General features: G+C 42.4%; 2 protein-coding genes across 3 annotated transcripts in view; one reads left to right on the top strand and one right to left on the bottom strand.

Annotated features, from left to right (window-relative positions):
- PTGES2 (prostaglandin E synthase 2) overlaps window positions 1–17,206 on the bottom strand; it is a 22,511-nt gene extending 5,305 nt beyond the window's left edge. Inside the window, exons 1-5 of one of the 2 annotated variants that reach the window (XM_089669014.1) lie at window positions 16,831–17,206; window positions 10,757–10,951; window positions 5,499–5,557; window positions 5,250–5,402; window positions 1,328–1,528 (exon numbers count right to left, since the gene is read on the bottom strand). In XM_089669014.1, coding sequence (XP_089525140.1) covers window positions 1,328–1,528; window positions 5,250–5,402; window positions 5,499–5,557; window positions 10,757–10,951; window positions 16,831–17,169 — 947 coding nt within the window. In that variant the 5' untranslated portion in view covers window positions 17,170–17,206. The remainder of the gene's footprint in view (window positions 1–1,327; window positions 1,529–5,249; window positions 5,403–5,498; window positions 5,558–10,756; window positions 10,952–16,830) is intronic. The other variant, XM_089669015.1, reaches the window with a different exon arrangement.
- Window positions 16,954–24,566, top strand: BBLN (bublin coiled coil protein). The gene is made up of 2 exons (XM_089669016.1): window positions 16,954–17,373; window positions 21,607–24,566. Exons 1-2 carry the CDS (start codon window positions 17,316–17,318, stop codon window positions 21,795–21,797), a joined length of 249 nt encoding a protein of 82 aa, XP_089525142.1. The 5' UTR covers window positions 16,954–17,315; the 3' UTR covers window positions 21,798–24,566.

The following is a 24,566-nucleotide window of genomic DNA, read 5'->3' as shown; positions in this document are numbered from 1 at the left end:
ACAGAAGGCATTGCATATAAAAAAGTTTCAAAGAAGAACTGTTTGTATTACAAACTCCAACCAGTCAGGACAATACAGATGTTAATGAACAAAGCCAAATTATCAATTAACAAGTACATTATTAGCCTGCGATACAAAGGGAATCTGTGATACACACTAAATTTTGCCTCACCTCTTTGTTCACATTATGTCCGTTAAGCTGCATTTTTCTGCACACCATCATACATGTATGTTATGAATACAGCACATAAAGGTTTTTTTAATGTACTTATTGTTCATGGTGTAAATGGAGCCAATTTGTATGTGGTGTTTCAGACTTGGTTTTCTGTAGCCTTCTATTGTTGGTGCCTGTTTAGTGCTTTCTATGTATAACAATCTTTTTAATGAATAAAAATATTTGAAAAGAACCAATAGAAAACAGTTGTTTTCCCATGTTCCCTGTTTACACCACACAAAAAATCATGTTCTCTAGCAAGAAACATACATTCCACATTAAAAATTATGCTACCAAAATTAGTGTGTGCTGTAAATTGCCTCCAGCATTGTTCCTGATTCTTCTTGCCAGAGGCTGCCATTTTACTGAAACCCAGAACCCTGAGCAGCAGTATGTGCCAGTTCACTTATATGCGGATTGGATAGAGTTTGAACAGCATCCAATCCACATGACATGTGAAATAATATTGCATCCTATGGTGCCAGTTCAGATACGCCCGGTACACTGGTAATGCGGATTCAATACTGATTGAAAGAGCCCTGTACGATTAGCAGTGCGGCCCAGTTCAGGTGCGGATTACAGGTAATGACTTCTACGGGAACTGTTTCTAAACTGCATATGTTTAAACAAGATAAAATCCTGACCTGATCCTGTCCTGAACATGATGTAAACTGACCTGAACTGCTGAACACCTACTGTGTCAATTAGCAGTGAAACTTAAGCTTCAATCCGCACCACACATGTGCAGACTATTATCACAGAAGATATACACAATGTAATTTCTGCAATAAAATACATCTGTCTTGTCTGCTTGCAGTCTTCTGCAGCATGTAAACTGAGCTGCCCAGCTTCCATTGCTTGCATGGTCCTTATGCGCTAGGATGACTGGGCTCCTGCACATGCACAGGGGTTACAGTATATAAACCCACTCTAGCCAATGGAGATGCCCGAAGACCGGTACCCTGGAAAAAGATGGCGGTGTGGGTTCCGGGCCATTTGAGACAAGGTAAACGTTATTCTCTTTAGTTCCACTTTAATATCGAGCACTGTGCACAGGAGGAGGACAGAGACAAAAATGTAAAACCACAAAGATGAACACTAAAATTCACAGACCTCTTTTTCAGCCTCTTGCCGATGAAAAACATAGCTGCCGCTCCCACATATTTAGCAAAAAGGCCTTCCACAGGGCCGAAGTTCCCTACGCGTACAATGTAGTCAAACGAAGCAAGTGCTTCCCCTGGGGTGCGGTAAACATTTGGTGAAATGAGGTGAACCAGCCAGTCATCAGCCCACCGTCGCCATTTAATCTCTTCCCTGTAAAAGAGACAAACAATGTTTTACCTTGTACTTACCATGCACTCCAAATCACCTGAGACTAGCAATTAGAGGCAGCAGTGCTTTAGATCTCAAACTGTGGATACACAGTTATGAGACTGTAGGCATAAGAGCACCTAGGCTTCCTCAGATACCAGGAAATGCACTGTTCATTTTTCAAGAGGAATTCAGAAAGTTACATCTTTCAGGGTACAGCTTAGGCCCAATTAACATTTGTATATGTTCCATATAACATAGCAAATGTTCGATTTTTGAGTTTGGGTCCACCATTGGTTTAAGGAGAAAATACAGTCTTCTCCAAGTCAATTATACACATCAAACGTATTTCTGAAAAAAAAAAAAAATAGTAATTTGTTGTTTACTTTGGTACTGCAAACACTGCTAATACTGATCATTCTGGTATACTTGGTAAAAAAATTTCTGCATAAACCCCAATGCTGACCATACACATGGAAACTTTCAGGCATTATCAGCCACTTTCGCTTAAAAGAACAAAAAAAAAAAACATGAATCAGGGAAAACTTCTGCCAAGAGTTTTGATTAATTAATTGTCAAAATTGTTGTTGGTTGGATGCCTTGATCCATTCTGTAATTTCTGAGATAGGAAACTGGTTGAAATTGCCATCCATTTTATGTTCCTAGATTGTATGCTCTAATGAGCAGGGCCCTCTGTTTCTTCTTGTACCAAATTGTATTGTAACTCTAATGTCTACCTTCATTTTGTAAAGCACTGCACAAACTGTTGGCGCTATATAAATCCTGTATAATGTTGCACATTAACAGTATAGGTATTAAAAAAAGAGGATCTGTCTGATGTGGAGCATTAATCAGTTCTCTTGGGAGGAGCTCCTGGCTCTATGCCATTATACCATCAGTGTAGAATTCCTGTTGCTGCAAAGGAAACGTCAGTCCTCTGATGTAACCCTGTTGAAAATTCCAGTAGCATTCCCTGTAATGTCCACACCAGGAGGGAGGGATTAGATACCTTGGTGCACAAATTCTCCTCAATAGTCTCCAAGAATTATAAAATACTAAAATGCCTATTCTAACTGGCCATTCTAGAGTAATTAAAACTGAAATTAACATTATTATTACTGCTAGTATAATTACCAAAAACAAACCAAACCACTAAAATGGTACACAAGTTTTAACACATTCAAGAAATTTCCCAAGTAATTTTCTATATTTTCATATTTGCAGCTTTCAATAAAATACAGTTTCCATCCTAGAGTGACAATGCTCTATCTCTGCTTCCCAACTGTGCACCTGTATTTTCATACACTCTCCCAGGGGAGATGACAAGCAGTCATGTCAATGCATATAGCACAAGCATCATCCCCTGTTGTCACCACCAGGAAAACTGCCCTTGGAAAAGCAAAGCAAAGCATCACTGGAGTGCATGTAGAAAGGAAGCTACTAAGAGCAACTGCAGATTAACGCATTTTGCTACCATCCTTTGGCTCCCACCCCATTACAGAGTGTGTATCACAAACCCGATCATGAAAATACTCTGTGAAGATATAGGATGACAATACATTTTCTTGTATATTATGATCTACCCAAGTTTCAATTCCCCACATTTATTTTGATGGTTAAGACAGGTAAAACTAAAAATCTCTTTACAAGGGGTTAGGTCATTTTAGGCTCTGAAATATTCACACAGAATACCTTCATCAGGGTTTTTCTTCTCTTAAAATGTTACTAAACCCACAACAGTAAAATCAGTCTGTATATGCAGTAAAGCATGCTTGTTATACTCACTGTGGAACCTAAGGGGTTAATCCTCTGCATTGTGTAAAAATACGGTTTGATCCTGACTTCTCTGATCCTTCCAGAGTCTCCCTCCTATCTCCTGATAAGACATATAGTGTGGAGACACAGCACATGCTCAATTTGGTGTGTATTGCTAGAGAGGTTTTTTTTCTTTTCTTTGGAGAGTGCATGTAATCAGCACAGGGCCAATCAGCACTGTCCAGACAGAGGTCAGAGGTTCTGCATCCTCCTAGAGAAAACTCCTACTCCAAGCTTTAAAGCAGTGCTCTGCTGAAGTCACAAGTACTGCTCTAACTGCTGATGAGGAAAGGTATTTAGCAGTTTATATTTACTAAAATAATTGCATTTCCATGTTCTGTGTACCGTGGGAGACCAGATATAGTGAATGCAGGGTCCGGGGTTTAGTAATACTTTAATGTATGTATAGATTATTTCTATTGTTATTATTATATTGTGCTGTACTATGATTTCTCAATGATCCAGTATTCCTGAGGTTTAATTGTCACTGGACTTCTGCAAAGTGTATTTCTATGGTTACCAGGTTACTCAGGCATTGTTGCTTGCTTTTAAACAATTTTGTCCCTAACTCAATCCATAGCTAGGGGATGCTCTTTGTAGTTAGTTCCACCCTTTTGCCTCCACTCACCACATGTGCTGTATCCTGCTTGAGTAAGACACAGTATGATTTTTTTTTTATCTGATGCTCTTCTGTTATGATCTGCACAACTCTTTGGATTAAAGCTTTCTACGAGCTGCAAGATGTAATTTGGATCGAGTCACTGTCTGCCAAGCTATCTCACCACAACTAGATCAGTTACAGAGGTCACACTTTCAGTGCTTAGATTGTGGAAGCAGAACAATGGTGTAAGCTTCCTCTTTGGCAATAAAAGCTTTCTAAAAAACACAAATCCTTATTTGAAATCTTTGTTACCTGCAACTGAAAAATTACACTATGTCTACTTTGAAAAACACAGTCTCTGTTCTAACCCTCTTTCATTGATGATCTACACTCTTTGGGCATAATCACATCAATTTATTCCTCCATCATCTCTGCTGCTTTAATAACCCACCCACAGTCATTCAGATGTGGAAAGACTTGGGTCAAACTTTTGCATTCGAGGATATGTGGTTGGCGATCTCCAAATGCTTGATTAATGTCATTGCTTCTGAATAGAATATGCATGATGCGGCAATACCTTGCATTAACCCGAATAGCCCTACCATTACCAGTATATTCTCCACATTGCATTAGAGGATGTCTCGAAAATGGCATCTATCCACTTATCTGGGAGTACCTATCAAACAATTCTGGCATTCAATAAATCATATCATGGCAACCTTATTGGACATTACCCTTCAATAAGCCCCTAGGAAGCCTTTTTAGGCAGCCACCAACTTACACATAACACACCTGCTCACCCATGTCTTTATAGTGGCTAGGCAAATCATTGCTAAGCCTGGAAAATACCTAACATTTCTATCATTTAAATCATGAATGCTTCAAAACGAACTACCATTCAATGCAAAAGTCTACACAAGTTCCAAATCATATAGAACCTCTGGATAATCCATTATCTGTATGCTACATTTGTCCGCTCTTAACTAATCTCAAGCACAAACTTTCAGATGCTTGGAACCCCAAACTACACTTCCCATCCCCCTGAATTTCCTGGACCTCCAGTTTCAAACCCTGCAATGCTGTCACCCTCCATGTTTCAAGCGCTGAATCAGGAAGTGGAGGGTGTAGGAAGCTTACAGGAAGGTAAGGCACATAACCTTTTCAAGGGTGGTGTTCAAAATCTAACATGAAGGTTAAATGTCAAATACTCTCTGACATGCCCTCACATTACAGTGTTCGTGGACTGCGCCTGAAGACACAGTCAGGTCATGTGACATGTCGGCTTAGCACACAACGCAGTATACTTACATCTGTGCTTCTTTAGAACCATACAACTGCTTGGTTTCCTGCTCATCCAGCATGAGCCAGTATCTGTTCTGGTACTCGGTCACCTCCTTCCCTTTTTCATCTGTTGCTTTTATAGCTGGATAATAATACATAATCTCTTCCAAACTTTTCTGCCTGCAAAACAGAAAGATAAAAAAAAAAAGAAAGCACAATGACAAATAAAATGTAACCTTGACAGACCTTTCAAGGACAGAATTTGTTTGGACTTACTTGGAGATAAGGAAGGTTTTCATAGCACTGATGATAACAGAAGAGTCATTTAGTTGCTGCTGAAAGACAGTTTGTATTAGTCATGGACACCAACTTCTAATTACTAAATAAAATCTATTAAAGTAGAACTCCAACCAAAACTTTTTTCTTCTAGTTTTGGATTGTAATCTATACAAATCATAAAACTCACTGTAATGGAGATTTTCAGTGGTACTGCAAATAAATTCCAATTAAAAGTCATAATGTTTATTTAACATCCTGTTTACAAAAAAATTATCTAATAAAGCACATTAACTAACCATCATTGCATGATTGTACATGAAATTCAATAGCTTCCAACAATATCCTGACCGTAATGCAACAAACTCTTAACCTTGTGTCTGTACCAAGGCCAAACATTCCAGGGGATGTAAACTTTGGATCATGGCCATTTGGGTGATTTCTGTTATCATTATGATTTAAAAAGGAGCCAAACAACTATTTGAAAATAAATGGCTTCATATGATCATCATCCTTCATTAAAAGAAAATTTTTTTGGCATGATCAGTCATAATTTTCAATATCAATGCCAAAATGTCACAATTTCTGCCAGGGTATGCAAACTTTTGAGAACAACTGTATAAGCTGCTAAATACCTTTTCTCATCAGCAGTAAGAGTAGTCTTGTAACTTCTATCAGTGTCCAGCAGAGCATTGGTTAACCGCTTCCCAACCGTCCTATAGCAGAAATACTGCTACAGGGTGGCAGGACTGCGCAAAATCACGTATATATACACATGTGATTTTGTAATTCCGGGAAGGGGGCGCGTGCGCGTCGCTATTGGCTCCTCTGCATGTCAATCACCGGGTCCCGGCCGCTGATTCTCGTATGTTAACAATACAGATCTCTCCCCTGTCAGCACAGACTGCTTTGTATTGCTCTGCACAGCACAACAATACAAAGCAGCTTGTACACAGTAAAACACACACACAGCACACAGTTAACCCTTTGATCGCCCCAGATGTTAACCTCCTGCCCAGTGTCATTAGTACAGTGTCAGTGCTTTTTATTAGCACTGATCATTGTATTAGCGTCACTGGGGATATCAGTGGCAGTTAGTCAATTTCCCCCCAGTGACAAAATGCCCACCACAGTCCCGCTATAAGTCGCTGATCGCTTCCGATATTAGTAAAAAACAAAACAAAATACAAACAAACAAAAGAAAAAACAACGCTGTAACTTTCACGTAAACCAATTAATCTACACGTATTAGGATTTTTTCATAGCAAAGACAAGTAGCAGAATACATTTTGTCCTAAATTTATGGTGAAATTTGATTTAAAAAAAAAAAAATTTATTGGACATGTTTAATAGCAAAAAGTCAGAAATATTGTTGTTTTTTTTTTTTTAAATTGGTCGGTCTTTGTTTAAAGCACAAAAAATAAAAAGAAAGCAGAGGTGATCAAATACCACCGAAAGAAAGCTCTTATTTGTGTTACTTTAACTGACAATTGCACAGTCATGCAACGCTGGACCCACATTAAATTTGTGTCCCTTTTTCCCCACAAATAGAGCTTTCTCATGGTGGTATTTGATCGCCTCAGAGTTTTTCATTTTCTGCGCTATAAACAAAAAAATACTGACAATTTTGAAAAAAAAAAAAAAACAAAAACAATATTTTCAATCTTTTGGTATAAAATATATCCACTAAAAATTAAAAAAAAAAAATCAAATTTAGACCAAAATGTATTCTTTTTTTTTTAACCACTTCCTGTCCGGACACTTTTACCCCCTTCCTGTCCAGGGCAATTTTCAGCTTTCAGCGCTATCACACTTTGAATGACAATACTGTACCCATATGAATTTTTTACCATTTTTTTGGGACAGATAAAGCTTTATTTTGGTGGTATTTATTCACCGCTGGGATTTTTATTTTTTTTGCTATGTAAATGAAAATGTCCAAAAATTTTGAAAAAAAGTGTTTTTTTTTAATAAAATTTTGCAAATAAATAATATTTCATCATAAATCTTGGCCAAAATTTATTCCGTTATTTTTTTTGTAAAAAAAAAAAATCCAAATTAGTTTATAACCAAAAATTATAATTTTTAAACATTTTTTTTACATTATTTTATTTTTTTATATATTATTTTTTATTTTTATTTTTTTTTTACATACCGTCACCCTAGCAGTACAGTGTCACCATGGGGATACTGTACTACTTGTGGGGGGTGATGAAGATTTTTTTTTTTTTTCTTTTTTTACACTGATTGCTTTTACACCCATATAGGATGTAAAAGCAATCATTTCTCTTTCTCTCTGTCTACATTCTTGCAGTCATTGAGAAGTACTGAGTGAGCTGTGATTGGTCCCAGCTTGTCACATGGTACAAGGCTGTTGTGAATAGCCTTGTACCATGTGACCTCTGTGATCATTCACAGATTTCACACGTAGTAAGCAATGATGTCACAAGTGACATCTTGCTTACTACTTTGCATGTGATCACTGATTGGCCAATCAGTGATCACATGATCGGGACCTCGTACAGAGGTCCCGTCCGACGATCGGTGTTTCACTGTGTCCGGAGGACAGGGAGCGCGCACAGCTAGAAAAGGCGGGTGCCGTTTATGAACGGCAACCCGCCCCTGGACTGCCACCGCCCTGCCGTTTATAAACAGCAGGCGGACGGCAAGTGGTTAATACTAGTAATGGCGGTGATCAGAGACTTATAGCAGGACTGCGGTGGGCATTCCGACCCTGGGGGGGAATTGACTGCCACTGACATCCCAATCACACTTATACAGTGATCAATGCTAATAAAAAGCACTGACACTGGGTAGGAAGGGGTTAACATCTGGGGCGATCAAAGGGTTAACTGTGTGCTGTGTGTTACTGTATGTGCTGTGTGCGGTTTTACGATGGAAACATGCTACTGTGTGTATTTCTCTGCTGTGAAGAGAAGTACACAGCAGCATGTTACTGCTGGCAGGAGAGACCTGTGTTTACATACAGGGAATCTCTGGCTGGGACCCGGTGATTGACATCTGTATCCGCCAATGGTGGCACGGGTAGGGCGGGTTGCGCACGCGCCCCCGCCCCGGAAATGCAAAATCCCGTATATATACACGTGATTTTGCACAGCCCTGCCGCCCTGTAGCAGTAGTTCTGCTATAGGGTGGCGGGGAAGCAGTTAAATGCTGGCTAAGTCTATGGATAGAAGAATAAGCTGTAATACTTACCTTATTCCTTGATCCACATGTTAGCCAGCACTTTCCTTTTCTCTATGATTCTCCTGGTTGTAGGCAGGCCCTAGCCATTTTCACGAACAATACAGGATTGCTGGCCCTGTATCACATGTGATGACATCAGGCCGTTAGCACTGGATGGAGTGTTGAAGAGAAGTGGTTTCAGGGGATTACAGCTTATCCCTTTACGAGGACTATGCTACAAAGTTCATATGCTTACAAGGAACATGCTGATAGGAAAATAGAACAAAGTGACAGACCAATGAGCTCATCAGTCTGCTGCTTCTCCTTTCACTGTCTAGTCACAGGCTGGGTGTCAGGGCAGGGCTGTGGAACGGACAGGTAGGCCTAGTGGCAGGGTAACGCACTGACTGACGACAACCACCACCAACAGACCGAAGTCCCTCAGGGCGCGGAGTCTAAGTCCCAGGCTGCCCTTCACCAGGGCCCCTGATGGTGGGGATGGACTTGACGCAGCCAGGAACCAGGTCGCGGCCCCCGAGACACCCCGGCTGCGGTAATGGCCGCCGTTAATGGCGTGTAGCTGGTGAGAATGACAATAGCGTAGTCAGGCAAGCTGGGTCAACAACAACAGGACAAAACAGTACAGAACAGTAGACAGAGAATCACAGGTCACGGGCCGGGTTCAGCAACGGAAGGTCAGATCGAAGGAAAACACAGAGAAGGGTCTAGTCACAAGCCGAGTCAAATACCAGAAGAGTCACGAGCATATACACAGAGCTGTAGCAAGACCAAGACACAAGTGCAAAGAGCATGTGCGGATCACAGGCTTATATGTACTCAGCCACACCCCTCTGGGGGATGGACCTCAGAGACCTGAAGGCATAAAAGCTTCCCACCATGCTCAGCATAAATCCAAGATGGATGCCAGCACATGGAGTAACATAACCTCTGGGAAAAGGTAGGACCTTGACACTGGGAGAGGGACAAGACCAGTAATTGCAACAGAGAAAATTCAGGTTTCCTACCCTGCCAGACAAGACTGTGCTAGAGCTCAGGACTGGACAAAAATACAAATCCTTAGGCAGATGAATCAACTCCCTTATATGTATTCCATCTGTAAAATTGGCTGTTTGTCTGTAGCTCAGGTGTGATACATTTAACCAATGTGCGGAGCACCTCCTGGCATCAGTGAAACTGTAAATTGTAAGAACAGGCTGCGCTCCAAGAGGTGGCATACACCTCCTAATATTTAACCATTTGTAACCCAGCAGAATATTTTAAAACTTTTTTTGAGTCTTTCTTTAACCACTTGACAACCGGGCTATAGCCGAATTATGACTACAGAGCAGTTGTCCAATTCTGGTAGGGCGTCATATGATGTCCTCCCGGAACATGCCCTCTCGCGTGCCCCCAGGGGCGCGCACCAGGCGATCTCCGTGATCTCTGTGTCCTACGGACACAGCTGACCACGTGATGTGGTAAAAGGCCAATCACAGCAGCCTTTTACCACGTGATCAGCTGTGTCCAATGACACAGCAGATTGGGTAAATGCGGTTGCCGGTTGTCAGCTGAACTTTTCTCATTCTGTCACTGCCGATAACCAGCAATTGTCAGAAAACAGATCAGTACCCACCAGTGCCACCCACCTGTGCCCATCAGTGCTGGCCAGCAGTGCCACCCATCAGTGCCGCCTATCAGTGCCCATCAGTGCAACTTAATCAATGCACATCAGTGAAGGAGAAAAATTACCTGTTTGCAAAATTTTATAATAGAAACGAAGAGCTTTTTTTTTTTATAGCGCAAAAAATAAAACACCCAGTGGCAATTAAATACCACCAAAAAGCTCTATTTGAGTTTTGAATTTGAAAAAAAATCATACAAATTTCAAATGGGTACAGTGTTGCATGACCGTGCAATTGTCATTCAAAATGCAACAGCGCTGAAAGCTTAAAATTGGCCTGGGTAGGAAGGGGTACAAGTGCCTGGTAGGCAAGTGGTTAAAGCAAAGCATGTAAAATAAACTTTAACATAAAAGAAATCTACAAGAGCTTATATAGTATAAACAAACTCACAATAGGGCAGCCAGCATTAGCCAACAGGATGGGAACCTTTCTATAGGTGGAGAATTTAATCTCTTTCCTCATGACTGGATTCACTTCCACTATATCATGTGGCAGCTGGTGATAGTCCAAGAAGGCTCGCACCTTACTGCAGAAGGGACAGGTTTTGTACTGGTACAGTGTAAGCTGTAGACCACCCACCGGGACCTGAAAAGGATAAAAAGAATGATTTAAACTAAAAATGCTTTGTTCCTTAAATTAAGAAGAAACACTGTCCCACATTACAGGATAATTGTACTTGTAAACAAATGAGCTCTCTTAAAGTGTTACTAAACCCAGGACCCTGCATTCACTATATCTGGTCTCCCCGGACCCTGCATTCACTATATCTGGTCTCCCCGGACCCTGCATTCACTATATCTGGTCTCCCACAGTACAAACAACATGGAAATGCAATTATTTAAGTAAATAAAAACTGCTAAATACCTTTTAACATCAGCAGTATATAGAAGCTTTGTGACTTCTTTCAGTGTCCAGCTGAGCACTGGTTAAAGCTTGTAGGAAAAGTTTTAATTCTCCTATGAGGCTGCATGACCCCTGATGGCCCTGTGCTGATCACATGCACCCTCCCAAAGAAAAAAAACTCTCTAGCAATACACACTAAACTGAACATGTGCAGAGTGACTCCTAGAGCTCTGTACAATCAGATGGATTGGGGACAGCAGAAGAAGGTGAGGATCAGAGAAGTCAGGATCATACAGCCTTTTTATACAATGTGGAGGATTAACCCCTTAGGTTCCACAGTGGGTATAACAACCATGTTTTACTGCATATACAGACTGATTTTACTGTTGTGGGTTTAGTAACACTAATATAGCCAAGAACACTAATCAGTTCTGCAAGTATCAGCTGTAACGTATCCCAAGTGCTTTAAGATATGTCAGCTAGTCCCAGTACAGTGTAAACATTGCTCTGTTTACATTCAGTTGGTCTGCACTGTATAGTGCAATGAGCAATGTCGCCATACTTGGCAAGAGAATAGGGAAGACCTGGATGAAATATGAATTCTGTTTCTGCAGTTGGCTCACAGGAATACCATGAGATGGACTGACGACCAGGTTTAGCTAAACTCATGCAGTATTGTCTTTCAACAGTAGTCTGTTATCTGCTTCCACAGTGACTACACAGGCGCAGTACTCTACATTACACTTTTCCACCCACAGGAACCTGCCATTCAGACACTTGTAAAATCATTCTTGAAAGTAAAATCGTCGGTTCAGGCTGGGGAAAGATCTCAACTTTAAAGTCGGGATCCACCCCAGAGCCTGAAGCCGCACCTAGCTCAGCATGTCCGCGATCTGCCGAAAGCCTTAGCCAGCTGCCCCTCCTCCACAAATCAGCGTTCCAGTGAGCTCGGGGGTTGGGGCAGAGCAGAGAGCAGTGACTGACAGTCACCACTCTCTGCTAACGGCGGCGGTGAGAACTTAGCAATAAATGGTCGTGATAGCCAAGTTCTCAACCTTAGAGGCTGTGGGGGACAAAATTTGGGGGGAAAAAAGCCACACTTCTATTTTAAACACATAGATGAATTGTATACACCTTGTAGGACAAGTAACCAAGTCAAAGGGGTATCTTCCCAAAGGACTCCTTTCCTGCCTTTTGCAGGCCACAGTATAAGTACATTGTACAACTCCTTTCTTTTCTAGATTCAGTCATAGGAAACCATTGGCAAACTGCAGCAATGTACAGTATGAATAGAATGCTCCGCACAAAACCACACATGTGAAGATTGGAATTGGCCTTAAAATATAATTGTATCTCTATTTTCAGGATTACATAAAACCACAGGGGTTAGCCTCTGACATTTGCCCACATCCCAAAATTTCTGTCGACAAACTGTAAAAATTCCCCAAGTATATGGGATTGTACTGGCAGCAATAAATCAATTTAAAAAAAAATTTTTACATCAATCTTTTATTTGTACCAAGGCCCACAAAGGTGTATGCAATGTTTATATGGGGGGAGTTACTCCATATGGATTTGCATTGTTTACAGTGTCAGTGCATATTTTTAGCACTGTTCACTGCATTAGTGTTACTGGTTTCTACAAAGTGTCAGAGTAAAAATGTCCGCTGTAATATCACAGTCACGCTATAAGTCACTGATTGCCACCATTACTAGTATAAAAAAATGTATCAAATAAATTCCAGTATATGTCCCATAGTTTGTAGACGCTATAACTTTTGCGCAAACCTTTCAGTATACGCTTATTGGGATTTTTGTTTAACAAAAATAAGTTGCAGAATACATTTTAGCCTAAATTTATGAAAAATTTTGACTTTTACATTTTTTATATTGCTTATGTTTTATAGTAGAAAATAAAAAATATTTTTTTATTTTTTTCAAAATTGTCGTTCCTTTTTTATAATGCAAAAAGTAAAAACTGCAGAGGTGATCAAATACCGCCGAAAGAAAGCTCTATTTGTGGGAAGAAAAAAGACATACATTTACACCGTGTTCCAAATTATTATGCAAATTATATTTTTTTCATTTACCTAAATAATTGATGTAAATAACAGTCAGCATAATTCTCATGTTATCAACTATTAACCACATGCCGCCCAGCCACTGTAGAAATACAGCGGCAGGGCAGCACGGCTGGGCAAAACCACATTTTAAAACGTGTTTTTAAAACAGGTAGGGGGCACGCGCGAGGCACGCTACCGCCCTACCTGTCCCGCCGATCACAGCCGCGGATGTCAGTCGCCGGGTCACAGCCGGTCGTTACCGGCTATGTCCCAGCGATCGGCGGCAATCGCTGACAGAGAGCACAGCTGCAGTAGCTGTGCTTTCTGTCAGTTCCCTGACAACTCCAGGACACGCTGATCGGGACAGAAGGAGTTTCTCTCTCCCGATCAGCGATGTTCCCTGCAGTACACACCCCCACCCCCTAGTAAAACACTCCCTTCACAAAGTTAACCCTTTCCCTGTATAATAAACTTAACCCCTTCCTCCCCAGTGCCATTAGTACAGTGTCAGTGTTTTTTTTTTTGCACTGATCACTGTATTGGTGTCACTGGGGATGTCAGTGACCCCAAGTCAGTACTCCCCCAGTGTCAGAATGTCCGCCGCAGTCCCGCCATAAGTCGCTGATCGCCGCCATAAGTCGCTGATTGCCGCCATTATTAGTATAAAAAAAAAAAACTAAAAATCCCAGTATCTTTCCCGCCATTTGTAAACGCTATAACTTTCACGTAAACCAATTAATTTACATGTATTGGGTTTTTTTTTTAGCACAGACATGTCGCAGAATGCATTTTGGCAGAAATTTATGACTAAATTTGATTTTTACATTTTTTTTTTACTGGACATGTTTTATAGCAAAAAGTCCAAAATGTTTTTTTCCCTCAAAATTGTCAGCCTTTTTTTTTTATAGCGCAAAAAATAAAAACCGCACAGGCGATCAAATACCACCGAAAGAAAGCTCAATTTGTGGGAAAAAAAGGATGTAAATTTATGTACCGTTTTGCATGACCGCGCAATTGTCCGTTAAACTAGCGCAGCGCTGTATAGCAAAAATATGGCGTAAATTGCAGTATCTATACCATAGTTTGTAGACACTGTAACTTTCACACAAAGCAATCAATATACACTTATTGGGATTTTTTTTTTACCAAAAACATGGAGCAGAATACATTTTGGCCTAAATTTATAACCAACTTTGAGTTTACTATATATTTTTTATAGCTGAAAGTAAAAAATATCGTTTTTCTTCAAAATGTTTGGCCTTTTTTTGTTTATAGCGTGAAAAATAAAAAGCGCACAGGTGATCAAATTACACCAAAAGAAAGCTCTATTTGTGTGAAAAAAAGGACGTAAATTTCGTTTGGGTGCAGCATTGCATTACCGCGCAATTATCAGTTGAATTAGTGCAGCGCCTAGTAGCAAAAAGAGGCCTGGTCATTAAGGGGGGTAAATCCTCTGGAGGTCAAGTGGTTAAGAGTACAATTCAAATTTTATTGAACAAACCTCCTAATGATAACAGTATTTTTTTTAAACATATAAAACGTACAATGCAGTGTTCCAAATTATTACGCACAGTAAGTTTGAAAACACTTTATAGGTTGTAAAGAACTGAAAATTGTCATTTGTTGTGTTTGTAGCATATTTACTGAAATCAAAAGCTATTTCAATCAAACTTTTAACAACATTTAACTTTTTAAACATTTTAACAGGTCACGTTACATTGTAACATAGGACCCCTTATTTGATAGCAGCTTCACAAGTCTTGAACCATTGAACTTGTGAGTTTTTGGACAGTTTCTGCTTGAATATGTTTGCAAGATGTCAGAATAGCCTCCCAGAGCTGCTGTTTGGATGTAAACTGCCTCCCACCCTCATAGATCTTTTGTTTGAGGATGCTCCAAAGGTTCTCAATAGGATTGAGGTCAGGGGGGGAGGCCACACCATGACTTTCTCTCCTTTTATCCCCATAACAGCCATTGATGCAGAGGTATTCTTTGCAGCATGAGATGGTGCATTGTCATGCATGAAGATGATTTTATTATGGAAAGCATAGTTCTTCTGTACCAGGGAAGAAAGTGGTCATTCATAAACTCCACATACTTTGCAGAGGTCATCTTTACACCTTCGGGGACCCTAAAGGGGCTGACCAGCTCTGTTCCCATGATTCCGGCCCAAAACATGACTCCACCACCGCCTTGCTGACGTTGCAGCCTTGTTGGAACAGGGTGGCCGTCCACCAACCATCCACTACTCCATCCATCTGGACCATCCAGGGTTGCACGGCACTCATCAGTGAACAGAACTGTTTGAAAATTAGTCTTCATGTATTTTTCTGCCCAATGCAGCCATTTCTGCTTGTGAGCATTGGTTATTAGTGGCCGAATAGAAGGTTTATGCAGTTGCAAGACTCTGGAGGACTCTACACCTTGATGTCTGTGGGACTGCAGAGGCACCAGCAGCTAAAATATCTGTTTGCTGCTATGTAATGGTATTTTAGCAGCTGCCCTCTTTATCCGATGCATGGATCTGGCAGAAATCTTCCTCAATGTGCCTTTATCTGCACAAACCCATCTGTGCTCTGAATCAGCCACAAATCTCTTAATAGTGCGATGATCACGCTTACGTTTTCGTGAAATATCGAATGTTTTCATACCTCGCCCAAGGCATTGAACTATTTCACTCTTTTCGGCAGCAGAGAGATCCTTTTTCTTCCCCATATTGCTTGAAAATGGTGCTCTGCTTAATAATGTGGAACACCCTCCTTTAGTAGTTTGTCCTTAAATTGGGCTCACCGGCCAATCTAATTATCACACGTGTCCGAGATTGTTTTCAGTGATCAAAAGAGCCCTGACACACAATGCCATCCATGAGTTAAACTGAAAAACAAAATATTTAATCTTTGTGGCACTTAAATAGAATTTGCATAATAATTTGGAACGCGGTGTATGTACAGCATTGCACGACTGCGCAATTCTCAGTAACGCAGCGCCGTATCCCTAAAAATGTCAGGAAGAGGGTAAATCTTCCATGGGGGGGCTCCGCATGGATATACATTGTTTATATGGTGGGACTCCGCATGGGTACGCATTGCTTACATGGGGGACTCCGCATGGGTACGCATTGCTTACATGGGGGACTCCGCATGGGTACGCATTGCTTACATGGGGGACTTACAAGCTGTACACTCACTACGTCACATTGTAGCAAAGTGTCATTTCTTCAGTGTTGTCACATGAAAAGATAGCATCAAATATTTACAAACATGTGAGGGGTGGACTCACTTCTGTGAGATACTGGGTTTGTATATAGGACTCAGTCCCAATGTTCCCCCCTCTCTCTCTCATTTAGTGGTTATATACAGGTTTGTATTGGAGGGCTCAGTCCCAATGTCCCCTCCCCCCACTCTCTCTGTATTTAGGTTTGTATTGGAGGGCTCAGTCCCAATGTCCCCTCCCCCACTCTCTCTGTATACAGGTTTGTATTGGGGGGGCTCAGTCCCAATGTCCCCTCCCCCGCGCTCTCTCTCTGTATATACAGTATATAGACAAGTGTGGTCATACCTGTGTCTCCTCCTCCTCGGCCAGGACATAGTTCATGGAATGTATGACCCCCAAGGCTCCACCTACCACAATCACCACTCCCCACCCCCTTCTCCGCCCCCCTCTGCTCTCCTCCTCCTGACCCCTCCAGCCTGTGGTGTACCTTCTCCAGGCGGCAGTGAGGGGGGTCAGCCCTGTGTGTGGAGAGGAGGATAGAAAGCTGCGCCGGCTCTGCAGACACACATATCCACTACAGTTCCGCAGAGCCCCCCTGGCTGCCAGCCCGCTGCCTAATCCCGCTATGCCAGCTTTCCAGTACCCGGCCAGAGCGCCCAGCTCGTGTACCCTGTAAGCAGCCATGTTCCCTGCACCTTGGCCCCGCCCACCTCTTGCTCCCAGTACCCCGGCACATGACCCGCTCCAGCCAGCTATAGGCTGAGAGCGCCGGCTACGTCACCGCTGCCCAGGGAGTTACATGATCGGCAGTCACATGACCTAGAGGCAGAATGTCAGGACCTAATGGTGACCCACAGATTCCTATGGGTGAGGTGTCCGGGGAGGAAGGTGAGCGCTCTTCTCTATTGTCCTGTGTGCGGCCATAGCTGACCTCTCTGGACATGCTGCTGTGCTTGGCTGCCCCAGCCAGGTGTGTGGATAGGAGTTCAGTGACTGAGGCCCCTCTCACACAGGCTTCATTCACACCTGAGATCGCATGCAAAAGCACGTTCACGAAATGCGTGGAAAACACGTCACACTTGTGGTGCCATTCATCATTAATGGTGCTAGAAACGCAACAAGCGGAGCAGATTTCCCATGTTAGTACATGAGCTGCTATGGCACCTGTGGAGGTCCATTGAGAAGAATCGGCTGCCCTAAGCATTTAGTATGACAACTAAAACGCACATTCATGAAACACTGGGTGTGAACGAAGCCTTGCAGGCGTGGCGATGGAAATTGTTGGGAGGTGACATGCACCTAAACAAGACTCTGACAGCCAAGCAAAGGGCATTTCCAGGAGGCCAGCCGTGACTATGCCTGTATAGGGCTCAACGAAAGGGGACCTATCATTCCGAACCTGTGTGTGTGTGTGACTGCAGCTTGGAGGACCTCTAGGGTGTGCTAGGCTTCATATACACGAGCAGCTCCTAAACCCGACTTTACATATGTACACACAGGCTTTTAGCAGTGTTATAAACTGTGAATGACCAGAGAATAGCTGCGATCCTCTGAATCACAGCTATTCTCTGTGTCATAAAAGGACACCTATGTTCTCCTTGAAGGACGTGTGTGACTTCTCCTAGGCGGGTTAGTTCTCCTCCAAGAACGTGTGCAACTTCTAGACGGGTTAGTTCTCGAGGGACGTGTGCGACTACTAGACGGGTTAGTTCTCCTCGAGGGACGTGTGCAACTTCTAGACGGGTTAGTTCTCCTCGAGGGTCGTGTGCAACTTCTCCTAGACGGGCTAGTTCTCCTCGAGGGTCGTGTGCAACATCTCCTAGACGGGCTAGTTCTCCTCGAGGGACGTGTGCGGCTTCTCCTAGACGGTCTAGTTCTCCTCGAGGGACGTGTGCGACTTCTCCTAGACGGGTTAGTTCTCCTCGAGGGACGTGTGCGACTTCTCCTAGACGGGTTAGTTCTCCTCGAGAATTGTGTGCAACTTCTCCTAGACGGGTTAGTTCACCTCGAGAATTGTGTGCAACTTCTCCTAGACAGGTTAGTTCTCCTCAAGGGACGTGTGCAACTTCTCCTTGACGGATTAGTTCTCCTCGAGAATCGTGTGCAACTTCTCCTAGACGGGTTAGTTCTCCTCGAGGGTCGTGTGCAACTTCTCCTAGATGGGTTAGTTCTCCTCGAGAATCGTGTGCAACTTCTCCTAGACGGGTTAGTTCTCCTCCAGGGATGTGTGCGACTTCTCCTAGACGGGTTAGTTCTCTTCAAAGGGCGTGTGCGACTTCTCCTAGATGGGTTAGTTCTCTTCAAAGGACGTGTGCGACTTCTCCTAGATGGGTTAGTTCTCCTCGGACGTGTGCGGCGACTCCTAGATGGGTTAGTTCTCCTCAAAGGACGTGTGCAGCGACTCCTAGACGAGTTCGTTTTTCTCAAAGGACGTGTGCAACTTTCTCGAGGCAGGCTAGTTCTACTCCAAGGACGCATGTGACTTCTTCTAGCCATGTTAGTTCTTCTCAAAATTGTGTGCGACTTTTAGACATGTTAGTTCTCCTTGAAGGATGTGTGCCACTTCTTCTAGACGTGTTAATTCTCTTCAAAGGAGGAGTGTGACTTCCCCCAGACAGGTTAGTTCTGCTTGAAGGACATGTGTGATAGATTCTCCTAAATACATAGTAAGTTCTTCTTGAAGGATGTGTGCCACTTCAGCTCCTTGCACAGATTGAAAGGGCTGGGACAGTGATAATAATGGGGGAGTTTAACTACCCAGAAATTGACTGGAGTAATGGTACTGCAGGAACAGTTAAAGGGCAAAAGTTTTTAAACCTACTACAGGACAATTTTATGGTACAGTTCATAGAGGCCCCTACTAGGAATGATGCTCTGCTGGACCTGGTAATCTCAAACCATGCAGAGCTTATTACGAATGTCCATATAAAAGAACATCTGGGTAGCAGTGACCATAATATGATTTCATTTATTGTTAGCTGTAAACAGCAAGCGCATATGGGAAAAATAAAAATGCTCAATTTTAAGAGAGCTTATTTTCCAAGGCTGAGAGCTGTTCTCCAAGACTTAGACTGGGAGGGAATATTGTCATCGATGAACACAACACAAAAACTTCTCCTAGACATGTGTTAGCTTTCCTCTTCTCTGAGGAGTATAGGGAGTAGTGTTTGCTTCATTAGGCTAGGTTCAGATCAATGCATATGCAGTTGATGTGTTCTTGTGGTGCATTTTCCAGTACGTTTTACATTTTAATGCACATTTTTTTATGCATTTTTAATGTTATGCTTTTTTGTTTTGACCAATGGCAAGGTAGGTGTTGATGCTGCTAAGAGGAGGTATCTGTCGTCAAACAGGAAAAAGCAACAAAAATGTGTGTGTGTATATTTATTTATGCGTTTTTCATGCCATTCCATTGAAGTCTGTGGAGCCAAAAGCGCACTGTGCTACTTGTAAAAAAAAACAAAAAAAAAACCTGCGCCTTTCCAAAAAATGCATTGCAGGAAACTGCATAGATGTGAATGGGACCCATAGGAAATAAATATTACAGGTACTTGTATAGCTCTGTCATTGTACGCAGCGCTTTAAATATATGCACATTACACATATGTACATTATACTGTTACATGGATTGTAGTGCGTTTCTGAAGATGTGCAAACGCACTGAAAAAGCACATAGCTGGGAATCTAGCTTTATGGTCACCTTGGTTGCGTGGGTAGAGAAATGGATGATGTCAGGCTGGCTGTAGAGTAGGAGAAGAGAAAAGCGATAAGTAAAATTGACGGCGCTATACAAGTACCTGAAAAGGAAAAAAAATAGATATGGGGGGTATGATATACTTGTCGGTTATGTACCCCCCATTCTTAGCACAAGGATACTCCCTAGGGGTTGTCCAATGTGTCCATCATCCTGCTGTACATTAGTTCCAGGGTAGGAAGGAATGAGCTCACATAGAGATGTGGTGACCTGTGAGCTCTGCATTCCTCATACCACAGACTCTGCACAATGTTTATCTATAAACTTTGCTGGGTGTAGTGTGCTGGCCAGCTCTAGTTACATCAGGTATCAGCTGGCTGCAGGCTCCGAGGATGGCTGCTGGAATGTTCATCAAGCCATTGGCAGAGATTGTTTTGCCATTTTATAATTTGTCTCTAGTAAACATTTAGGGCCTTATTTACAAAGGAGAGTGGATAGCACTCCACAAAAGATACCACAATGAATGCACAGCACTGCACCTGGATTGTACATTTGACAATTGCAGATCACAGTGCGGAGCCTGTGGTGTCCTCCTGTGTTCTCTTCATATTGCTGCAGAGGGTGATTCAGGAGAAGAGGAAACCCTGGTACATCATTTCACTGCCTTCTTCTAGTGCACCAAAATGAAAATTCTGGACCGAAACCAAAGATTCAGGATGCACTTGGCCGAAAACTGAAACCTATATAAATTGTATTTTATTTGACTTTTTTATTATTGTCATGAATTTAAATGAATATGCATTTAAAAAATACAACCCAGTAACTTAAAATAACTTATGAAAGTAACACAAAAACTAGACATACAATCACACACACGGCCCTCCTAACCCTCTTGTATTGAACTGTATTGGCACGATATAAATCCTGTTTAATAATAATAATAATAATAATAATAATAATAATATGCAGAAAGGGCTCTTTTTAAGTTTATATATATATACTTAAAAAGAGCCCTTTTTGAATTGAAGTCAATAGGAGCCAATTTTGCATTGAAGTCAATAACCATTATTGACATCACTGGATCGAGAGGGGGCTTGGTGAATATTAGGGGGGCTGGGGGGGAGGATGCTGCACAGAGAAGGTTTTTTACCTTCATGTATAAGATTGCAAGTCTTGAGAGGTCAAATAATATGCGGCAGTGGTAGGAAAGTCTGTGAGGACAAGTGATAGGTCCCTGTGTATTCTTACAACTTCCCCCGTGCCATTCTCGGATAATCTACATCTCCACCATCCATTTTTCTAGGGTCTGGTCTTCACTCTGTACACATGCCAATTATTGGCAGTTTAGCCAGATACAGCATTAATCTGTATGTAGACAATCTTCTATTCGGCTCAAATATATTTTATTTCTCTCTTTAATTCCTCAGATTATGCAGCATTAGACTTCATGTTGGACCAAATAAACTCTTGCCTGGATCACCTAGAAGAGAAGAATGATCTTTTACACGCCCAGCTTCAGGATCTTTTGGAATCCAATCGGCAGGCGCGGCGTGATTTCCAGCAGCAGATAAGCCAGAATGGAATTGGGAATTCTGCACAACAGGAGGCTGAAATGTAACCACCCAAGCAGATGGCTCCCTCCAAGCACTCAGGTGCTCCTAGGATCCCTCCTTAAGACTGTGCTTTCCTTCCTGTGGCCTGCAAATAGCTGGATGAAGAGTAAATAAAAATAATAGTATAAAAGTTACCACAACATAGTGTCACCTTCCAGTGAATTCCCGGTGAACACGAGGAATTCCACTCCACAAAAACACTTATTTTTAGAAATTATTACAGAACTGTAGACAAGCTGCTGAATACGAAGGGTTTGCATTTCTGTCCATGCAGTCCTGAGATTTACAGGCTTATCAGACAGCATAGGCAGGTTGGTGACCTGATTTTTCTCTGCTGCAGTTAAGAAATACAGCCTGGTCACTTCTCTGTCCCAGCCTGTGATTGGACATGAAGGAGCAGCAAAATCCAAACACAAGGACAAACATGATGCTGGATTCAGAATATCTGAGGGTCACTATAATGGTCACTGGGTGCACTTGCCCTACTTCAGCAGTACTCCACAAAAATGGGGACCACCCAGGAAAAAGGGAAAGGAGCCAGAGTTGAGGATCAACGTACATACAATCCACTGAGAGTGGCAAACAAATGTCCAAGGCAAGGATAATGATAACATTACTTTATAGCAGAATACAGCCAATGCGGTTTGGGGGGCCAAGGATGGTTGCTGTAGTTCATATTCTTGCTGCAATTTCTGTTTATAGCACTTTATAGGATTCTGGTACATCTTTATCCATTGCACGCAGTGTTTTTTTCTCTCTTTTTTGGATTAGCGCTGACCTTTTTTGATTTTTTTTTTTCCCTCATATCCTTATGAACAGCAACCAGCCTTAGCTGCAGGTTTTAAATCTAGAAGAATATTGACTAGATATAAATGTCAGAATGTGAATGGGACTGTCTGTTGTAAACAGAATATCTCCTTCTAGAGCTGCAGATCAGATTCCTCTGCATTCACAAAGATCTAGGAAAAAAAAAGTACATTACAAGTTTAATTTATCACTCAGTGGCTTTACAATCGGAATCCCAAAAGGAAAGGCCATCATGATTCCATTTGTTCACGTGTGACTGAAAGCGCCTCTGAGGCCACCTATACCACTTTATTTGCTTCTGTCTGAAGAGGAAGCAGCCATTCTCAGACATTCTGGAAAAGCTATCAGCTGCGATGAAGGGGGACTACCTGGCTACTGAAATGCATTAGCTTTATTGTGCTATGAATCAATTTTATCATTCAGTTAACTAGGATTTTTGGATTGTTTGGCACTCTCAATGGACTGTATATGTATGTACAGCAAAGTGACAGTGTCTCTGCAAAGGGCCCCCCGTACCCCTTATACTCCCTTTGCCTGCATTGCAGCTGACTGTGAAATCACCGGCGTTGGCGACTGAGGGAGGGGTGACATCATTCCCTTGATTAAGTAACAGTAATTGAGTCTAGCAGCCAATTGCTATGCCTGAGCACTGTCACAGGTGAGGGGATCGCATACACCTGCCTACCTTAATTGTGGCCGGCAGTGACAAAGGAATGAGCACAGGGAGTGCTGGGAAGGGGAGAATAAGGGGTCAGAGGCCTTTGCAGGGTCACCATCACATTGCCCTACACTGGGGGGGGGAGGACAACTAGTCAGTGCTATACTTGCATTGCTGGCTAGGATATTATAAATTGTGAGTCACCTCCCCTAGATAGAACTTCGATTTAAAATGTACATAGAGGAGGTATTCATATTCTGTATTTTGAAATCATTTTTTTCTGTGATATTTCTGAACTATGATAAATACCCACAAGTCATTGTAGGCACCCTAATAAATTTTACTGATGACCCCAAAACTTCCTGATGGCAGGGTACTGAATGAATCCAGTTCCTGGATTTGAGCCCCAGCCTACCACCTCCTCCATCTCATCATTTGTTAGTGACGCTGCTTATGGCAGCAACAGACCAATAAGGATCGGTCAGGCTATGCCCCTATAGTCGTGGCATCAGGTTGTGCTGGGCATAGGGTTCTCCAATAAAGATCAGTCAGGCTATGCCCCTATAGTCGTGGTATCAGGTTGTGCTGGGCATAGGATTCTCCAATAAAGGTCGGTCAGGCTATGCCTCTATAATCCTGGCTGCAGGTTGTGCTGGGCATAGGATTCTCCAATAAAGATCGGTCAGGCTATGCCCCTATAGTCCTGGCATCAGGTTGTGCTGGGCATAGGATTCTCCAATAAAGATCGGTCAGGCTATGCCCCTATAGTCGTGGCATCAGGTTGTGCTGGGCATAGGATTCTCCAATAAAGATCGGTCAGGCTATGCCCCTATAGTCGTGGCATCAGGTTGTGCTGGGCATAGGATTCTCCAATAAAGATCGGTCAGGCTATGCCCCTATAGTCGTGGCATCAGGTTGTGCTGGGCATAGGATTCTCCAATAAAGATCGGTCAGGCTATGCCCCTATAGTCCTGGCATCAGGTTGTGCTGGGCATAGGATTCTCCAATAAAGATCGGTCAGGCTATGCCCCTATAGTCGTGGCATCAGGTTGTGCTGGGCATAGGGTTCTCCAATAAAGATCGGTCAGGCTATGCCCCTATAGTCCTGGCATCAGGTTGTGCTGGGCATAGGATTCTCCAATAAAGATCGGTCAGGCTATGCCCCTATAGTCCTGGCAGCAGGTTGTGCTGGGCATAGGATTCTCCAGTCATGGTCAGTGTCTGACTTTTTCTGTCTGTTGGCTACATGTGACACAGAAGTCAGTTCTCTACACTTTCAGAAATAAAGATTTTTCTGGTCTCCATAAAA

The sequence above is a fragment of the Staurois parvus genome, unplaced genomic scaffold, assembly GCF_062004578.1.
Source record: "Staurois parvus isolate SC_StPar_1 unplaced genomic scaffold, SC_StPar_1.0 ptg000068l, whole genome shotgun sequence".
NCBI classification, from domain to species: domain Eukaryota; kingdom Metazoa; phylum Chordata; class Amphibia; order Anura; family Ranidae; genus Staurois; species Staurois parvus.
The sequence above is the reverse complement of the archived record's forward strand: the minus strand, read 5'-3'. Positions and strand labels throughout refer to the sequence as shown.